The sequence below is a fragment of the Catharus ustulatus genome, chromosome 13 (genome assembly GCF_009819885.2).
Source record: "Catharus ustulatus isolate bCatUst1 chromosome 13, bCatUst1.pri.v2, whole genome shotgun sequence".
Lineage (NCBI taxonomy): Eukaryota > Metazoa > Chordata > Aves > Passeriformes > Turdidae > Catharus > Catharus ustulatus.
In genome coordinates this window covers 5,401,231-5,420,355 of record NC_046233.1, presented here as the reverse complement: position 1 = coordinate 5,420,355, position 19,125 = coordinate 5,401,231, and the positions used below count along the sequence as shown (strand labels likewise).

The following is a 19,125-nucleotide window of genomic DNA, read 5'->3' as shown; positions in this document are numbered from 1 at the left end:
CTCATCAGGATTTGGGAACCAGAGTTATTCCTGGAAGTTATTCCTGCTGGTATTCCATGAGGTTGTTCCCTGGGAATAACCAGTGAGCAGGAGGACAAAGTTAAGGCCTTCCAGAAATCTCGATTTTTTTCAGTAGATAGATTGAAAAACCTATTGATGATCTTCAATACAGATTTTTTCAAAACTATACACTTGACACTTAAATATAGACTCAACAACATCCAATAACTAATCAAAAGCAGTAATTAGTGGTGATTGATGATGATGATGATGATGATAATAATAATAATAATAATAGTAATTAATTACCTTGATATAAGGGAGCTCCTGACTCACATTTCTAAGGGAACAGTCAGATTATAAAATCCTTAGTCAAAATTAATTCCAGGGGACCTCAATATTCTCTGACATGACAATTATTTAGTTCCTAATGCTATCTCACTGAATCAGAAAGTTTCTCACAAGACTGCCTCCTGGTCTCAGAAAGTCCTGCCATTAGATTTTTGTTCCAGCATCATTAATTCACTGTTCTGTCTCTCAGTATGACACTGTGCTTGCACATCCATCTCTTAGAATGGTCTTTTAGTCTAAAATTGTGGTTCCAGCATGGCTGAATACTGTTTATTGATGTGAAGAAAAAAAAAAATCTGATCCTGAAAGCATTAACATATATATTCAGGTATTGAAGAGGTGATTTGTCCCACAGAGAGAATTATGATTTTTAAATAAGAGAAGGCTGTGATGCATGAGACTGTGAGGTGATTGCAATATCAAAGGAGAAAAAGGGAAAAAAAGAATTCAAATTATTTTAGTAACCTTACTCACTCAATAGTGTGTAAATTATGGTAATTTATTTAGATGAAATTTGTGTAAGCAAAGGTATTATTCCAGGTACATTAATTTATCAGAAAAAGAATTTCAGTGAAATTTCCTGAAGGTTTCTTTTTGTGGTGATTGAAACAAAACCCACGTCCTAAAGCTATTATTGTAGCAACAAGGATTTTCTGGCTGCATTACTTGTTCACAGATGGTTAGCCTTTGACATGGCAATGAGATTGTTCACTTCTGCAAGATGTTAGCACAGATCAATAAGAAAACTGTCTTACCGAGAGAGCACCTGTTTGTCAACCAAGGCTGCCTTAAAGGTGTTGCTGATATTACTTTTTTGTTTGTTCAGTGGAAAGTCAGTAGTTTTCCTGGCTGCAGGGTTAAATTCCTTCTTTGTTAGTGTGCAGTTTGATAGGAGAAGGTTCCCACTGGAACAAGAGGGAAACCCACATTTGCAGTGCTGGATAACTTGGTAGGTTGGGCTCGAAAATCTTTTCCTTTTACTCCATTTAGGGCCATGGCTATTGTGAGTGTTAGTTTGGTTTTCCACCAAGCAAAAAAACCATATTTCAAGTTTTAAAAGAAATATTTGGGGATGGCTTTATCCAGGTTGTGGCTCACAGGAAACAGGGCCTCTGCCAATTTACCAGTGACAGTAAAATATGTGTTACAAGACAGGTCACTGAGGTACAAGGCTCATAACAACAAGGATCAGAAAGATCTGAAGGCCCAGAAAATAATGTCAGTGTATCTAGGAAAAAAAATTGAACTAATATACGTGGGGAAAAGAAGTATTCAAGCATTAATGCTGGAAAATTGCCAGCTAGTACCATGGGAATGGGAAAAATAGGAAAGGGGTGGCATTTTCTCCAAGAGCAGGAGGTGACAGTGTCTTTCCTTGTTGGGAGTACAGAGCACCACTTCAATTAGACATGGCATTCCTCTTCCATCTCAGACTGTTGGCTGGACTTTCTATTACAGAGCATCTGTCTCTGTTTCTACACTCAGTTTTTTATTCCTTGTCCATCTCCACAGTGCTGATGTGCCCAGGAAGTAATAAATACCAATGTATCTGGTAGTTTATACACTGGTGATCAAATATTCTTGAAACTTTATTAACTTGTGCTGGTTGTCTATGCTTTAGTTAATAATACTGAAGAGCTGGGTAGGGATAAATGCTGGATTGGGAAAACAGGGCAGATTTTCTCTCTTAAATGGAGATAATAATGCTCATCCAATTTCCAGCACAGAATTTCTATCTCTTTTAATAATAATGTAATTGTTAGGTAGTGGAATTTTTTAAACATCAGTGGTGTAAATGATGCTGGGAAGAGCTGTGGACATCAGTAAGGTGATGGGAAAAAAGATGAAGAGAAACAGCAAATGCACATCTTGTCTAAGTGGTGATAATGATGATGGGGGATGTGATGACCATCTGAAACATGTCTGACATCTGTAAATGTGGAACAGGGAATAGTTGTGTTCAGTTGGTCATAGCATCACAATTAGTGTTAATGAGGAAAACTGAGCAAAAGAAAACAGAACATTCTTTTTCTCTTCAGCCCAATGGTAGATCCCATTAAGCACTAGAATGGCATCTTCAAAGCATCCCCTGTTGAACCAGCAGAAGTCCAATTGCTTAAATAATGTGAAAATAAATTGAGCAAGATGCTCGTGAGTGTGTGGAGAGAAACATTTTGATATTGGGCAAGATGACCTCTTCTAATTACCAGCACAGCATTAAGGAGGCTTGGCAGAGCAGTCCTATTTCAAGTTATTTTCTGGAATTTTTTTATTTCTAATGTAAGCCCAGTTTATAGACGACATTATCATTATCCAAAACTTTTAGACTGGAAATGCAGGCAGCTTAACTGGGGATCAGAGCATTGGGGTCGTTTCTCTGGTGGAGCTCACCTGGAGCTGGATCCTCATGAACCCTGTGGGATGGCATTTAAACCTGAGCTTTCTGAGGCAAAACCTTGGGGTTTGAGTGAAATGGGGTTTTTCCAACTAGCTCAGAAGTGGAATAACCTGGACATGGATCAGGACAAGCCTAAGAGCTGGACACATGCATGTATTTTTTTCCTCTTTGCATAATTTCCCTGGAATAGATCACTTGGATTATTTTGGAAGAAAAGTTGAATTTTTTTTTTCTGAATGCAAAATGGTTTCTTTGCAACGATAAGAGAAATAGCTGAAATAATTCCTTACTTCCTGCTTTGTCTGGACCTCAGCTTTCAAGACACTTTCCCCTTTTTGGTGATGATGTGAGTGAGGTGCAGTTTAGTGACTGTAATACTATATAGGAAACTGGGAATCATTTGCTAAAAATAGTTATGTGAATTATAACACACACTGAGACAGGGATTTTATCTTGAATTAAAATTTGTTGTCATTGGCCAGTGAAATATTTTTCAATGTTTTTCATCAGAAATATTTTAGTTTTTAAAGAAGTCTGTTTAAAAAGCAACTTTTAATTGAAAAATCAGATTCCAAATTCTCTTAGAGACTGTTTGGATGAATACTGATCATCATGAAAGGTAAACAGGGGAGAAAATAACAAATTTGTTTTCTGCCCAGCCTCTTAGGTTCTGCAGAGCTCTGTGCATACAGCTACTGTCTAACTAATAAAACATAAATTAACATGAATTTCCAGCCAATGTTGTAATGTGTCACATGTTGCTTTCAAAGTAAGAAATTATTTGCTCACTAGACTTCCTGTATTTCCACTCGAGCATGCAGCCCTTTTTATTCACATTGTAAAGGAACAGAGCGAACTGGATTGCACAGGTATTCAAAGGAGCAGTACAAATCTGAACAGCAGCCAGGTGATCAATTATTAGGAGGCAGTACTGCATTGTGTTGTTCATCAGGAGATTCCAGAGAGAAGAGAAAGAAATTGTCAGAGAGAGAAACAGTCAATGCAGCTGAAAAAAAAAGGTAAAGAGGGAGACAGAGTGGGAAACCAGAATAAATCAGGGTTACAATTGTATGCAGAGAGCTGGAGAGAAAAGACAGAGCAAATCAAGGTGACAGAAAGTAAAATATTGCTCATCAACAGAAATAGGGAGGAGAGAGACATCAAAACATGGAGAGTCATGCAAAAAAAGCAGCTCAGGATAGAGACTATGGAAAAATGTAGAAGAAGTCTGGTAAGTGATTAAAGTAATATGGAAAAAGAGAAAATCAGTCAGACTTGCTTTGTTTGAGATGAACATCACCAGAACAAAACCAAAAGAAGAAAATAAGAGGTGCCAAAAGTTATCATGAAATTAAACATTGCCACTGTCCCCTCCCTACAAATTTCAGTGAGGAGAAGGCAACAGTCCTCCCACTGAGGCTTCCCACAGACGTGGCTGCACTGATGAGTTAAATTCTGAGAACAATATAGTCTGAGTCCCACTTCATCCTCTGCTTCCCCCTCTTCCTCAGCCACAGTTTGATCCTGACCAGAAGTAAAACAGCTCTATCACACTTAAGTCTGGAGGGAAGAGATCATTTTGAGGCAGAATTTTTTAATTTGCTAGTTCATAACCACAGTAGAGTAGCCTGAAAGTTAACATAGATTATTTTGCGAGAGAATTCCTTGACTTGTTAATTCATAACTGAAGTATAGTATTCTGAAAGTTAAAATACTGCTGCTCACATACCCAGTCCCTAACATTTACTGAAGTGCTTGACTGTGCTTGAAGCTAAATAAGGTTCAAAAATGAGTGTGCTATAAATTCCTTAGGCTGGAGACTACCAAGTTCTTCTGCTATGGATAAAGAATGCAGTGTAATATGCTTTCCATGCAAAAACAACTGATTGCTTGTGAGCCTTTGGTCCTATCCTCTGTCCTGCACCATTGTGCAGCCAGTTCCTGGCAAAGAAATTGCTTTCTGCTCAAATGCAGGACCAGCTGCTGGCGGTCACGGCATGAATAATTCCAGAAATATATGGGGTGGGATAATGGGCACACTTGTCCACTGAAAAATGCCTGGGAAGTGATTGCTTGGCATTGCTCAGCTGCTGCAGAGGACAGGATTTACTGCTGCTGCTCATCACGCACAGCACCTGACAGTGACTTTTGCTTGCACGTGCTGTAACTTGCAGTCTTTGTTTTCCTCCTCATGGATTTTGTAGGATGTGGTCAACCCTACAGATGAAAACATTACTGCCATATGGCAAGTCAACTCATCCATAAGAGATCCCATAAAAAACATCTTCACTTTGATCCCACCCTGACATCTCAGTTTTATACATTGGCCAAATTTGTGTAGAACCATTCCTTCCTGTTATTTTATTTATTGCCATTCACTGGAAGATTAATGCAGCCTCTGCACTGGTTATAATTCTCTGTATCAGTCTGTCTGTAGTATCTCTGCAATCCCAGCCCTTCATCAGTCTGCATTCTTTATGGATCACATTACTTTCACCACCCCTTATCTAACTGCTTCATAAAAGCACCTCACACATTTATAAAGCATGACATGAGCATTACCATAAACTGTGCTACTGTGCTCAGCAAACACATCATAGGCTCTCCATAGGCTAATCACCTCAGTGGATAGAATTATCTGGGGATGAATTTATCTGCAACCATCATATCAAAAGATGAACTGTATAGAACAATATTGTTTTGCTTTTCCACAGGAATTTAAGATCCCTGAATCATTTTGTGATGAGTCAAAGCCTGGATTTGAAAGTTGGTTTTTGCAGAGCTGCTTTGTAATCAGTGGATTATTTTATAAATATTTTTTTTTAAATCCTAAAATGTGACATTTTCGTGTACCATATGGAAAATGCAAAGGGTGCATCATGAGCAAAATAAGAAATTTTGAGTCTCTAAGGTTGAAGGGAAAATTAATACAGTTTCCCAGTTTGGAGTAGTTGGAGATGAAGGTAGTCAATAAATGTATTAGGCAGTTTTAGAGATCTGGTGCTTGGGGAAAACCTGTTGGGCAAAAGTGAGACTCTGGCAGGACCAAGCTGTGCTTACATAGTTGACATAGAATAATTTCTACATCCTTTTTAGTAACCACTCCTCATGCACGTTTCTATATCCATTTCTCATCAGCAGCTGTGACTGAATCATTTATTTCTTACCAACTTAATTATTCCATCCAGAAAGAGAGTACTCCTGTCTTTCTTTCATTGGGTGCTTTTCCTGATACTTAACACTGATTCTTTGGATGCCTTTTGCTGGCAGCATTTAGAACAACATTTTGAGGTTCCAAGAACAATATTCTGTGGTTCACTCAAATTTTATTGTGAGGGTATTTTCAGGCCTAATTCCACTTTGAATTTTCAGTGTTCTCTGGCAAGGAACTAGAGATGCCAATATTGGAAATGTTCATTTCTGTTCAGCAGCAGAAATGTACATTTCTCCACAGATTTGATACCTAAAAATTTTTTTCTGGGCAAGAATTGTGGAGCTGCAAAGCAATGATCAGAATAGCACAGCAGGTCTTTTTAATAGCTAGTTTATACTGCTGCCTGCAGTTTAAGGTATAGGAGGAGCACTACTTCAATGCAGGCATATTACATCTATTTTGTCCAAACTTGTTTTTTTAATCCTCTCTGACATATCAAATATTACATTTTCCAAACCACCCAAGTGACTAAGAGCATGATTTTTTTTTAAAGTACTTACAAGATTTTATGCTCAGCCTTACTGGCATACATCATTTAGACCAAGACATCCTATTTACAAGTGATATAGACCTCTAGGAGTGTCATATCTCACTGAAAGTCAATGAAATTTAGAGTCATAATGCTTATTACTTTTTGATATGGAACTTCAGTTATTTCTCCAAAGTAACATTCTTCTCTCTCTGAATTAAGTCCTGCCCATCATATACATCTCTTAATGGCATTACAGAGCTGTAAATCCCACCAAGACTTCTAATCTCTAACCTCCATTTCTCAAAGTTGCTCTAAGTTGGCCTCCCTTTGAAGTAAAAAAAAAAAAAACTCATTAAAAGACTGAAGATCCCCACTAAGAGAACACAGGATCCTTGCCTGCATTGTGAGCTCCATGTCTGGGTTTTGTATTTCATCAATACCAGAGTGCTGATAGTCCTTGTTACAGCTCCCCTGCCACTCTCCCTGTGATGAGAAAGCAATCAGTCCTTTGGGAGTGGGTATGGTCCTGGCAGGGACAGCTCCACACACCAGAGGTGGGATTTTCTCATCGACTCTGTCATTTTGAGGGCATATTGTAATTAAAACTACTCGTAACCCTGCTTAAATAAGAACTGGGAGCAGATTCCTCATCAGCATTCCTCTCCAGCCACCCTTGCCCTGTCGCCCCCTTGCCTTGCTGGTTGTTCCCCTGCCTTTGGAGCTGCAATGTGCCAGAGGCAGGAGCTGCTAGAAAGCTGCCTTGTTGTTCTGCAGACCATTTTTCCCTTTGATTCATCTGTAAGAGATTTTTTTTATATTATTTTTTTTAATATGCATAAGAATAAGGTCCTGCGCAAATTTCTCAGGAGATCAATTTGCAAGGCTCTTTAGCAGAAAAACCTATTCTCTGGTGTGTATATTGGTTTGATATGGAAATCCATAAGCCAGCCCAAGCTCCAAGCACAGCTCACATGCTGGTGTGCTCTGGGTTTTCCTTGTGAATTCAGGAGTAGAATCCATACCATTTCTCCTTTACAGAAAATACCTATTTTTAATTTCTGTGAGTAAACCAGTTTGTGAGGGTCAGAGTCTATCCTTTTCTGGGTGTAAGTATAAGAATCTCTAAACCTCTCAGACAGAAAGCTTCCTGTTCTGATGGCAGAGAGCACTAATAGAAAATTGTAAAAGGCTACAAATCCTTGTGCTAATTAGAGCTTTGCATATCCCTACTTCCCATATTATACTGAATGGGAAATAAAATGCAAATGGGAAAAAAAGAAGTTATTATTAAATTGAAATATTAACATTCTGCTGAACAAAATATTTTAAAGGTATAATTTTCCTCTAGAAGTTCTTTTGTTTTTCATTTTTGCAGAAAAGTTTTATTTCACTGAAATGGCCTTTTTGGTCAAGGTTACTCTTAGAAATTTCAGAGTTTCTAAGACAAACAACCAGAGATGCCTGTGAGAATGCACATTGCCCCTCTTAGCCCAGGAATTCTCAGTCCAGAATCTATCAGAACTTTGGCTGAGTGTGAAATGAATTTTCACAGGTAACTGACCCACTTCATTCAGCAACTCTTCTCCAGACTCTGACCATGGGCCAGCACAAAACCAGACAATCCCATTACTTCTCTCACTCAGCTGGGAGTGTTGTGCATGACACAGGAACTGGGGCTCAGCCTGCAGGGATGTTGCACCATCCCATGGGCTCTCAGAGCTGGCACCTCCAGGAATGCTCTTTTAAGTAACCTGGACATCAGAAAAACCTCAGTAGGGTTTGAAAGTTTAACACAAGCTGCATTTGCAAGGGAAAAAAAATAATTCACTTCCCATGGCCCTCTTGTTCTGGTCTTTTGTAGAGCAGCAGTTTCTTTAAGGGGGTACCCTGTGTCTCCAGAACCCTTTCACAGCAACAGCATCCTGGAAAATAATATCCCAACCCAAAACTTAATGACCCACAGTGGGAGCCACTTATATTGCTGCTGTTGCATAGAGACTTCCCAAAATGAAAATAATAATGTAGATCTTGCATAATGAACAACAAAATACTGAATATTAATGAAAATATGAATAGAAATTTAGGAAACAGTTCACTGCAGTCTATTCTGATCCACTGGGCTTAAAAAAAGTCCACTGTCTGTCAGGGGACTTGCAGAGCATGTGTGGAGCATTCTGAATTCCCATGGTTACGGTAATTCCACATATTAACAGTATAGCTCATCAATTTATTTGTATCAGTTATCATAATGGAAAATAATTAGGTAAGGAGTAATGCTGATGGGTTATACTTAGGTCAGTTTTTTGATGCTCCCTTTGTGTTACATCAGGTTTATGAGCCAAGTTCAGCTGTTTTGTGAGTGCATTGATGGCAGTTAACCTTGACCTTGTGAAAATGAGTGCAAACCCTAAGTCTTCTCCAATTGCTCTCTAAATGCATCCTGTAAGCTTGATCCTTTTGCTTCTGGAGCAGATACACAATGTGAGTGGATTGTATGTAAAAGAAAAATTGGAGTGTAATTGCACTGTGGCTATGAGGAGTCTTTTATTTGTTCATTTGTGAGGTGGCTCATGGTGTGGCATGGGACTTTGTTTTTCCATCTGTTACGTGTTCCTGTCAGAAGTAAAAATGCTGCTTTGTAAGTTCCATGGTAGTGGCTTATTATTTCTTAAAGTAAAATATAGTATTTTCCCCTGTGCACAGTGTAGTCTGTAGTTCTGGCACATTAGCTGGCATAAACATTTTGATTAAAGCTTATGAATGTATTAATTACACCTGGGAAGTTTCCAAAGCTTATTCAAATGGAAAACTCTTTAAACTGCAGCCCCCAAACCTGAATTCTTTATAGTAAATGTAAAAAAAAAAAAAAAAAAAGGCTGTCACAAGGCTGTTTCTTCTTCCTCTTGGATGTTTGTATAAAGACATGAGGTGGTGAGGGGGCAAACTTTTTTATCCATTAGTTTCTGGGAGCACATTTTCAGCAAGTCTGCACGTGTCTGAAGAATTTTTGCTACCACATTATTAAATATTTGCTTGGAACATATAGAACTTATATTCTCTTTTAAATGTTCTCAGTTCCCCTATGTCTAGCAGCAGAATCTGCATACACTTAAGCACTTTCAGAATAACATATGGGTCTATGACCTTAGCAGGATGATAGCACTGGCACTTAGACTGGCTACTTGAAGCTGTTATAAATAAATAGAGCTACCATAAACCAGCTATAGTCCTAATGAACTGTCTGGAAATGTTGTTAAAATTGGTCCATATGATTTCTTTTGCTTGTATTCCCATGGTTAATTATCAATGGTGTAACAGAGGCAGGATTTGGCCAGCAAAGCCCACGATGTTGTTTGGGCACTGCAATTTTTTTGCAAGTAGCACGAACAAGTTCTTACAACAACCTTCATCTGGATTAGGCTGTGAGGTGCATTTGCAATGAGCTAGAAGCAAATACAACAGAGGATGTGAATTCTAAAATAACTGGGCTTATGACCCCAAAAAGAAAAGCACATCTTGTCTGTCAGCCGTCTGTGCCAGCGCCAAACAGCCCAACAAGTCTCACCAAAGCTCTGCTCTGCTCATGCATTCATGCACACATGCATTCATTATGATTGACCTGCCCTAGGAAGGTCCATTAAGTGGAGCTCATTTCAAGCACAGATGGTCCTGAATAGCTTAATGTCTGTCTGGTGGCCAGAATAAGTGAATTCTTGATGGCCTTAGACTTCTGATCACATACATGCAGCCAAGGAGGAAATGAAAACATGTTTATCATTTTGATAAACAACCTCTCTCATTGCTGCAGGACGCTCCATGTAACTCAGCAGAGTCAAATACTATTAAATTGTCATCACTGTCAAAGAGAGAACGTGTAAGTTTTGCTACCTGAGTCATAGTTAATGACTTCCACAATGTATAACACAAATCAGTAGTGCTGTTTGCCTTTTTTATGTTTGTTTACTGATAAGTTCAGGCTTGGCTGGAATGCAGAGGCAAGTTATAATTTTGAAGTACAAAATATGCTTTTATTATTACCTCCTAGCTAGAGGTATAAAAAACAGAGATGACTAGAAGATGGCTTTTTGGCTTCTGCCAGGCATGCACTCAGACCTTATAGGTGATTAGATATTTTAAATCACAGCCTCCCACATCAGAATCATACTCATGATAAAATATTTCACTCAGCTGTGTGTAAACTCAAGATGGCTTTATAACAGAGACAAAAATGAGCATTATTTCAGGACTTTAGTGTCCTTCAATTAGAACTAAACCATTTGCAGGAGTAACAAACAGTTGTCCCTGTTTTACAGTAAGAATGATGTATTATTTCTACAGTCTCCTACTTTAAGTCAGTGCAGAGCAAGGATTTCTGGAAGGCTGAGGAATATGAGCAGAGTTGCAGTGACACAGATTGTTGCCATCTTCAACAATCCAGGATCCTCTCTGGCAGGCAGTTCTGCCCCTCTTGCTTTGGTCACATCTCCTCCATGCCAAGTTGAGGGTTTCCTGTGAACTGAGTGCTCTGAAAGGATCAGCTGTTCTCACTATCAAGTCCTGCTAAAGTTTGATGTGAAGAGGACATAAGTCATGACAGGACATTTTCATTCATCCCTGAACCTTCTGGAAGGAAGATCAATGCTCTTCCTGATCTGCAAGTTCCAATTCCATTTCTAATTTTCTGGTTTTCTTGGGGCAGAAGGGAATTATTTTGAAAAAATGTCAGGTGGATAAAACAGCCATTTCATGAAATGCAACTGTCAACATAACATTCAGGAGATGCTTACTTTAAGGATTTTAGTCCCCTTTCCTCTCTTTTTAAATTCACTGTCAAATCCCTTATTGACTTGAATGAGTTGGGTGAGGCTATTGTTGTGGAATCAAAGCCAGAAGCTACTGTAGCTCAATAGACCATAAACTTCCAAAACCAGAGACATTTGTAAGGTTTATGACAAGGATTCAAACTTCTGCTGCACTCACAGCCTATCAGGTCGATAATTCACTTTTTGTTCAGGACTCTCAACCATGTAATATCTCGTTGGGTCTGCCCATAATCCAGATAAACCACTGAGGAAAAAAATGGCTCAGGAAAGTCATCAGATATTGAATTAGAACATTCCTTGATGCTCTCCAGCCCCCTCCCCTAAAAGAAGAAAGCTGGAAATAAAAAAATAAAAGTCACAGAATGCAAAGGTATTTCATATATCCATCCAAACACATTGAGTGGTTTTCAGTGGAAACTGAAGATGGATTCTTGTTCCTCTCTGCTCTCAATTAATTTCCTCATTTATGCAGCTGAAGTAGATTTAAATAGAACCACCCACCCTCAATATATTTGTGGAGTGTATGTTTCTGTGAATGATGTAGTAAGGAGTATGCTTTTTCAATGAGGTTTTTTTCCCTATTCTCACTGTGTCCATTTATAGCTGTCTCTATGTCCATTTTGTATATGGCTTTGTAAAAGTCTCCTATGTACACACATGGTAAAATTCACACCAGCAAAATACAATGCAATGCTGCCCAGTAGGCATCTATAGGCTGAACATGCTTTAATGAGAATATCTGATCCTTTAGTAGATTTTTTAGGAAAACAGGCTGTATAACATGAAGAATTTTCTCCATGTGAAGTGGATTTTTTCTTGTCTGTCAGTACTGGAAGGGGTCTTTCTATTATAATTATTAATATTTGAATACTTTTATAGCCTATGTGCATAAAACTTCCAATTAATGTGTTTAACTGTCTAGCAGTTTTTCACTGCTTTTATAGTTTCATTATGTTTTGCCCCTCCTAAACAACTACACACTTTGAGCTAAATTCTTTACTGCTCCAGCAACTTGAGCTTCCACATAACAATTAAAAGTGTTATAAAGCTCTTCCACCACAACCCATTATTTTGAATAGATAACCAAATAAGCCAGACTAGGTCGTGTGGTTCTGAGTACTCATACAGCAAATTTATAGAGAAAATTAAGCATTTAGGTTATTCACAGATATTTACCACACAGTTTATGTAGTCTAAAATTAGAAAAGCTTATTACTGTGTACATTATCTTTATTGTTGAAGTTGTAATCAATAAAATCACAAATCTCTCTTCTCCTAGGGCATGACCATAAGATGGATTAAACCAATGAGAATCTTTTCATTGCTTTCAATATGATTTGGATAGGGGAACAGGGAGTTTGTGTGAAGGATTACTTCATAGAAAATGCAAGCATTTGGGGCTGAGTTGATTATCACAATTCCTCTTACTCCTCAGAGACACTTCAAAGACTGTTTGTCAGAGGATGGCTCTCTGAATTGTTGGGATCTCTCTTTTTTGACACCTATTGGCTTTCCAAAGGCTTGTCTCAGCAGGCCAAATGCACCTAATAACTAAGAGCTGCAGCAGCATGTCTCTCCAGATGACTTCTGTATTTACTACAGAGTTAATCTCAAGCCTGCAAACTCCACCACATGACACCACTGTATGAACAACATCAGAAAAGGCAGAATCCTCCCTCCCTGCCTGCCTGCCCAGTGCTTCACTAAAAATGCCACATTTGTAGAAACCCCAGGTACCAGGACTCTCTGCTGGTGGGGAGGTGCCACTGGACTCCCAGAACTCTACCAAAACCCCTTTTTCACAGCCAGATGTGTATCAGCATCCCCACACTTCTTATTCTCCTACCTGGCCACACAGCACACAGTGTCAAAAGCTCTCAATATTCTTCCAAAAAGAGTGAAAGCCAAAGATATGAGCAATGTGGTTTATGCTGTAGTAAAAGCACTGTGCACTTAGCAATTCTTAATAGCATGAACAAATAATGTTCATCTAGAAAATCTTGCACATCCTGCCCTTTGGTGGGCAGCACATGAGGTTTTGTACTCAGTTGAAACAAACCCTGCCAAATTTATGCTGCAATTTCAGAAAGTAGCCAAATATCTGTGGGGAGCAGCCCTGACAGCATTAAACACTCAGTGATTACGAGCTAAATGCAATCTGAACTGAGGAATGGAGAAATGGCCTGGGCAGGGCATTAGCCCACTGTGGTGTTTGTCTCCTTGCCCTGCAGAGCTGAGGTGAAGGGGAATGGCACACCTGGCACTTCATTTCTGTGTCAGCATATGGCACTAACACCAAGCATTCACAAGCCCCAAGCCGCCGTGTATCTGTTGATCATTCCTCTGTGCTCTCCTTCTAATAAAACGATTGCAAATGTTCATAAAGAACAATTAGGGAGAATTGTGGTGATCTCACATACGATGGGAATGTTTCCTGCCTTAAAATTGCCAATTTAGTGAGTGGGGGAGTAAAGGGAAGTGCTGTTGGGCCACCCTGTAATCTGGAGATACTCATTGTCATTCCCTAAGGGCAGAGTGCGTGCACACAATCAAATATTTGGAGAAAAATCTTATTTCTGGATGGATTCCCTTAGTCTCTGTCCTTGTATGATAAAATATTTGGGGAAGAGGCCTCCAATATTATAAGCATAAAACCAGTCAAGAGTGATTGCACATTTTCTGTAGTATTTTACCTACATTTCTTCAGGCCCAGACACTGGCAACATTATTTTTATGCCAAAAATTATGTGGATGTCATAGAAACTTCTAATATAAGAAATGCAAGGGAACTTATCTACATTTTCTATTAAAAATGTAGTGTAGCAGTACCTGGCTTATTTGGGAGCACACAAAAAGATAGAAATAAAACTGTAATCCCACCTGTGCAGAAGCTGGGCACAGACAGGAGCACGCCTGGGTGCTTTGATTAGCCACTGCTGCTCTTCCTAATCAGAGTGTCAATATTCTCTTTTTTCTTTTTCTTTTTTTTTTCTTTTTCTTTTTTTTTTTTTTTTTTTTTTTTTGCCAGAAGGAGGAACGTGTGAAGTTATAGCAGCACACAGATGCTGTAATAAGAATCGAATTGAGGAAAGATCACAAACAGTAAAATGCTCCTGTCTACCTGGGAAAGTGGCTGGGACTACAAGAAACAGACCTTCCTGTGTTGATGGCAAGTAGCTCCTCCTGTGTCTATGTTTTTGTTTGTGTACCATCCAGTAGAAAGCTGTATGTCTATAGATTGTGCACAGGAATTTTGTTGTGTTCTTTATTTAAAAAATAGAAAAATCTATAAGCATAACTATATTTTTAGAGCACTTTCTTGCTACTTTAGTGCACAGTTCTGTGCACATGTGTCATGTTAAGATTTACCTGAAAACTGTGAGAGTATTGTCCATATGGATGCTTTGATGAGTATAAGAAATTTATTATTGATAAATACCTGGACAAAATTATCCCTTGAGTCACTTCACAGGGCCCCTTCAGTGCCACTTTAGTTTTGATTCATAAATATTTCAAAGGACAACTGCCATTCATTTTGATTTAATTAGTCATTTGGAAAGTCAGTAGCAAGATAACATAAATAAATGAATCTTTTATTCTAGTCCTGAAACAAACATTACAAAAAGCTGAAAAAAATCTTAGCCTTTTGAAATCACTGCTGCAGTTGCTTGTCACGGGGATTTTTTTTTTTTTTCCAATTTTTTTTCCTTGAAGGAAAAGCACCATGTTATTTGTGTCTGGGTTTCATATGAGGTTTAGCTCCACAGGGTATTTTCCTCTCTGGGGCTCCCCTGCCAGCACTGCAAGGTGAAAACACAGAGCCACGGCTGGGAAGTTCTTAGCAAAATATAAATCACATAAGAAGATGGGGAGTAAGTGGTACTAATCCCATTAGTTACCCTTCCCAAACAAGCTGCTCTGTGCTGCAGAATCCCTCAGTGCAGCAGCTTTGTGGAATGGAGTATCTTGTAAAAATCCCTGGCTGTTCCTTTTGAGAACCTTGTGTGTTTGTACCAACCCACAGGTGCTGCAGGGAGCCGTGGGTTGGGTTTGTGCAGCACTGCAGCCTCTGTGCTGGGCTCTCCTCACTCTTTCCAGCTTGGAATCCCATCGGTGGTGGAGTCTCTGCCTGCTTGGGAAGCACCCAAAGTTTTCTCTTTGGGTCTGTGTTTGGCACTCAGCTTCACCCCAGGCAAGTGAGAGTAGAGAGCTCTACAAAAAAAATATTGGGAAAAATGTTCTCTTCTGGGTACCTCTCCTCAATCCCAGGCTGCCAAGGGATTAGAATGGAGCAGGGAGTGGTCCAGTGTACCTCAGACAGAGCTGCAGTTTGACAGAAATATTGGCAGGTGTTGTGGAATGGAGAATTGTGCAGACAGAGATCATTCTTGCAGAGTTGACACCAAAAAGGTGATGCCTTGGAGGAATGAGAACCTAGTGTTTTCTCAGCAGGTATTTCTGGCTTGTGGATATCTGGTTTATATATTAAAGATACAAAAAGGAAATGTTTTATTGTTTAAAAAACCCATTCAAATTTTTAAATCATGAAGCAGTGTTTCATAGCTTGTTACACTGGGAATGCAATTCAGCTTCTGAACTCATGATTAAAACCATGCTATGAATGCACCTGTGAATGATTATGCTTTAGTCCACATCCTGTCATTCTGTTATTGCCTAATTACCCTGATAAAAATAACCTTTTCTTTTCCTGCTAAGCACACTCATAAAACAGTGGGTGAAAACTACAGCTGGTTGTAACCAAAGATCAGCTGTACAAGCCTTGAAGAATTTCATGTTCTTCATCAGGTCATGCAATACAGAGGTAGCAGATAGAGCAGAGACACCATTAATTCAGCTCTCATAACTCTGTTCAGAGGAGAGAAGCTCAAAGAGTGCTGTGCTAAGAAGAAAGTCGGGTGCAGGTGTGGACTGGAGCCTAATTGCTCTGTCAGGATTACAATAAAGAGAAATGTTATTGTCTGGAATTCTGAAAGGAGTTAGGATAAAACAATGGCTAAAATATGAAAGTGTAAAGCAAGTCCCATTGAGGTCACTGGTAAGACTCACTGTGACTTCAAAGCCAGCAAATGTGAACTACAAAGGAATGTCTTCCCCTTTCAAGTTGAGTTCTTGTAGCCAGCCCATAGCTGCTTTTGTAGAGGGCTGGAGAACGGTTCAAAAGCCCAATATGCTGCTGGTAAAAGTTAATCCAAGGGACATTTGCTTTGGCCTTTGTTTTATCCCAGACTTTGCTTTGTGACTTTTGACATACTCACCTGGTTTAAGTCAAAACTTTTTCTGATTTGGTGGTTCTGTTCTTGTTAAGACAAACTCCCAAAACTTCCCATGGGAGTCCCATTGACGTCAGGGCTTTAGCTCTTGCAAAGATTTGGGATTTGCTGTTTGTTTTGTACATGAGAACATTTCAAAAGGTCGCCTGCAACTTTCTACCTTCTTTATCTACCATACTGAAAGGATTAAGATCAGTTAATCTCACACTAGGTTTTATTTACAGTGTGTAAATATATATAATTTCAAGTCATAATCTGTCACTAAGAAATCTTGCTTGGGTCCTGTTTAAACATCCATGAGTGTTCAGGTGCTGCAATACACTCACACCCAAACAGAGTCATCACCTCTGAGAGGTGACAAGGACTGGGACACCCCTGTGAGCAGTTTGGCTGTTGGTTGATTATCACCTTGAGCCATCTCCACCCCATGGCTGTGCACTAGTGTGTATAAAACAGGCTGAACCCCAGTATTGCCCTGCCCCTGTGACTTAATGGTATTGAGATCAAGCTTTTGGTGTTTCCCAGTTAAATTTCATCAGAAAACATCTCATCAAGGCTGCTGCCTTGACAGTTTGAGTCCATGTTGCAGAGATTGCATTGCCTTCCATTCCAACCAGCTACTGCTCTGGGACACAACTGGGCTGTGTGGAGAGCTGGCTTTGTTTTCTCTTTCAAAGAATGCAATTATAGGTAGGAGTCATGTTAACATTTCTAATAAGTGTCAGGGGTGATGAATGGTCCTTTTGTCCCTTTTGTGGTGAGATCTGATCATGGGTAGCACACCATCCCAGTGCTCAGGGCTTGGCATGCAGTCCTCCTCCAAAATTCAGGTGAGGTTATTTATACTGTGAAGGGCATGAAGTTAATGTGCATTCCCAAGTATCACTTCCTGCCAAGTCCAGCAAACTTTTTCTTTGGGGTCTCATCTTAATAAAGTATAGTGAGGCCAGACTGTGGCAGCCTCAGAAGTCATAAATGATTCCTTGTGGCTCATTCATAGCCACTGTCCTAAAAGCTGCCTCCATCACCAGTGAACTTTGCAGCAGCAACTGTGGCAGCAAAACAAAAGCCAAACCTTGCCATGAAACACAGACACCAGTTTCTGTTTCTTTGCCTGTTCTGTTGCACATGTACTTTCTTGATTCCCTTCACTACTTCAGGGTTTTTTTGTTTGAAGGATGGTTTGAAATGCTCCCTTTCCTCTCTACAATTTTTCTTGCCTGCCACTTGGCCACAGCATATACTGAGGGTATCAGGCTGCTCAGTTCTTTGGTGTTATTATTTTCTTCATTTGCCCAAATGCCTCTCCAGAGCAAGTCCCAGATGGATTTACTTCATTTTGTATTACAGGAGTTTGAGGATCCCTTTTTCTGGGGAAAGCAATGTCCAGCATTTCCAGTGGGCTCGTGAAGGCTCTTGGTGCCTCAGCAGAAATCACTGACACTGGTGCAATTTCTCCTGTGGGCTGAGGTTTTATTCCTTTGTCATATTATTACTATTAAAAAAAAGATACTTATAATTTTAATAGTGTCACTTTTATACTAGGATAATCATGCTTTGTACCATATCCTTTAAAGTGGTATTGAACCATTGTGCAGTTAGTGGGTGGTTATGTCTGTGTGTTCTCCAAGGCTTCTGAATAATATATAATTTGTTCCTCTATACTGGAGTTTACTGTGTTACAGTCAATGCTCTCAGACACACATTTTTTTCAATGTTTCATTTTTCTATTCCCTTCCCTTCAATCTTCTTCCAGGCTATTTTAAACTCTTTCACAGGCAACTTCATATTTCTTGCATAATTATCTGTGAAAATTGCTGGACCACAGAGTATGGAATAACAGAAAAGCACCTGCACTGGCTTTTGAAATCAGCCACAAAGGGACTTTCATGCAGGTTGTGCACATTGCCAGTGCTTTTAGGAAATGAGGTGGGTTTAACTCTGGTGAAAACCAATGAGGAAAAAGGAAGATGCCACTAAAATGCTTAGCAGTATTTCTCCCTCTAAATTGTACCTGTAAGAAAGGCCACAGACATATGAGGTGTTTTCTGCAACACAGGATTTGAAGCATTAACTCTCAGGCAGCAGGATTAGTGGTTTAGTCTCCATGGTTTGCTCTTGTCCTGTTTTATACCAGTCATGCATCTGGGGAAAGGGAAATCATTCACTGATATAGAAAAATAAAATCAGGCCAGAATTTTTGTTTTTCACAGACTGATTTTGGATCACCTCAAATTTCAGATCATTCCACATGTATGAAATATCAGCACACATGTACATACTTCAGATTTTGGTTAGTTTGGGGATCACTAGGCAGCATGTGCTCCTGTGAATTTAGACCACATTTCACCAGGGCAGCAGTACCAAACCAAACATGAGTCTGGCTGACAGAGGGAGCAGCCTGATATTTAATCCCTCTCCAGTCATGCTACTGGATGGTTGGTGCTGCTCATCCTTATTTTTCCATGTGCAATGAGCAGAGAGAGGACAGCATTCCCAGCACACATTCCATTTGCTGGTGCTTGCCCTGTTTCTCTCACCCAGGACCCAAAAACTGAAAGGTGCCATCTGGTCTA

At 39.5% G+C, this 19,125-nt stretch overlaps 1 protein-coding gene across 1 annotated transcript in view; it reads left to right on the top strand.

Annotated features, from left to right (window-relative positions):
* Positions 1 to 19,125, top strand: part of TAFA1 (TAFA chemokine like family member 1) — a 212,956-nt gene that overhangs the window by 155,262 nt on the left and 38,569 nt on the right. The window contains exon 3 of the mRNA XM_033071889.2: positions 14,287 to 14,427. Coding sequence (XP_032927780.1) covers positions 14,287 to 14,427 — 141 coding nt within the window. The remainder of the gene's footprint in view (positions 1 to 14,286; positions 14,428 to 19,125) is intronic.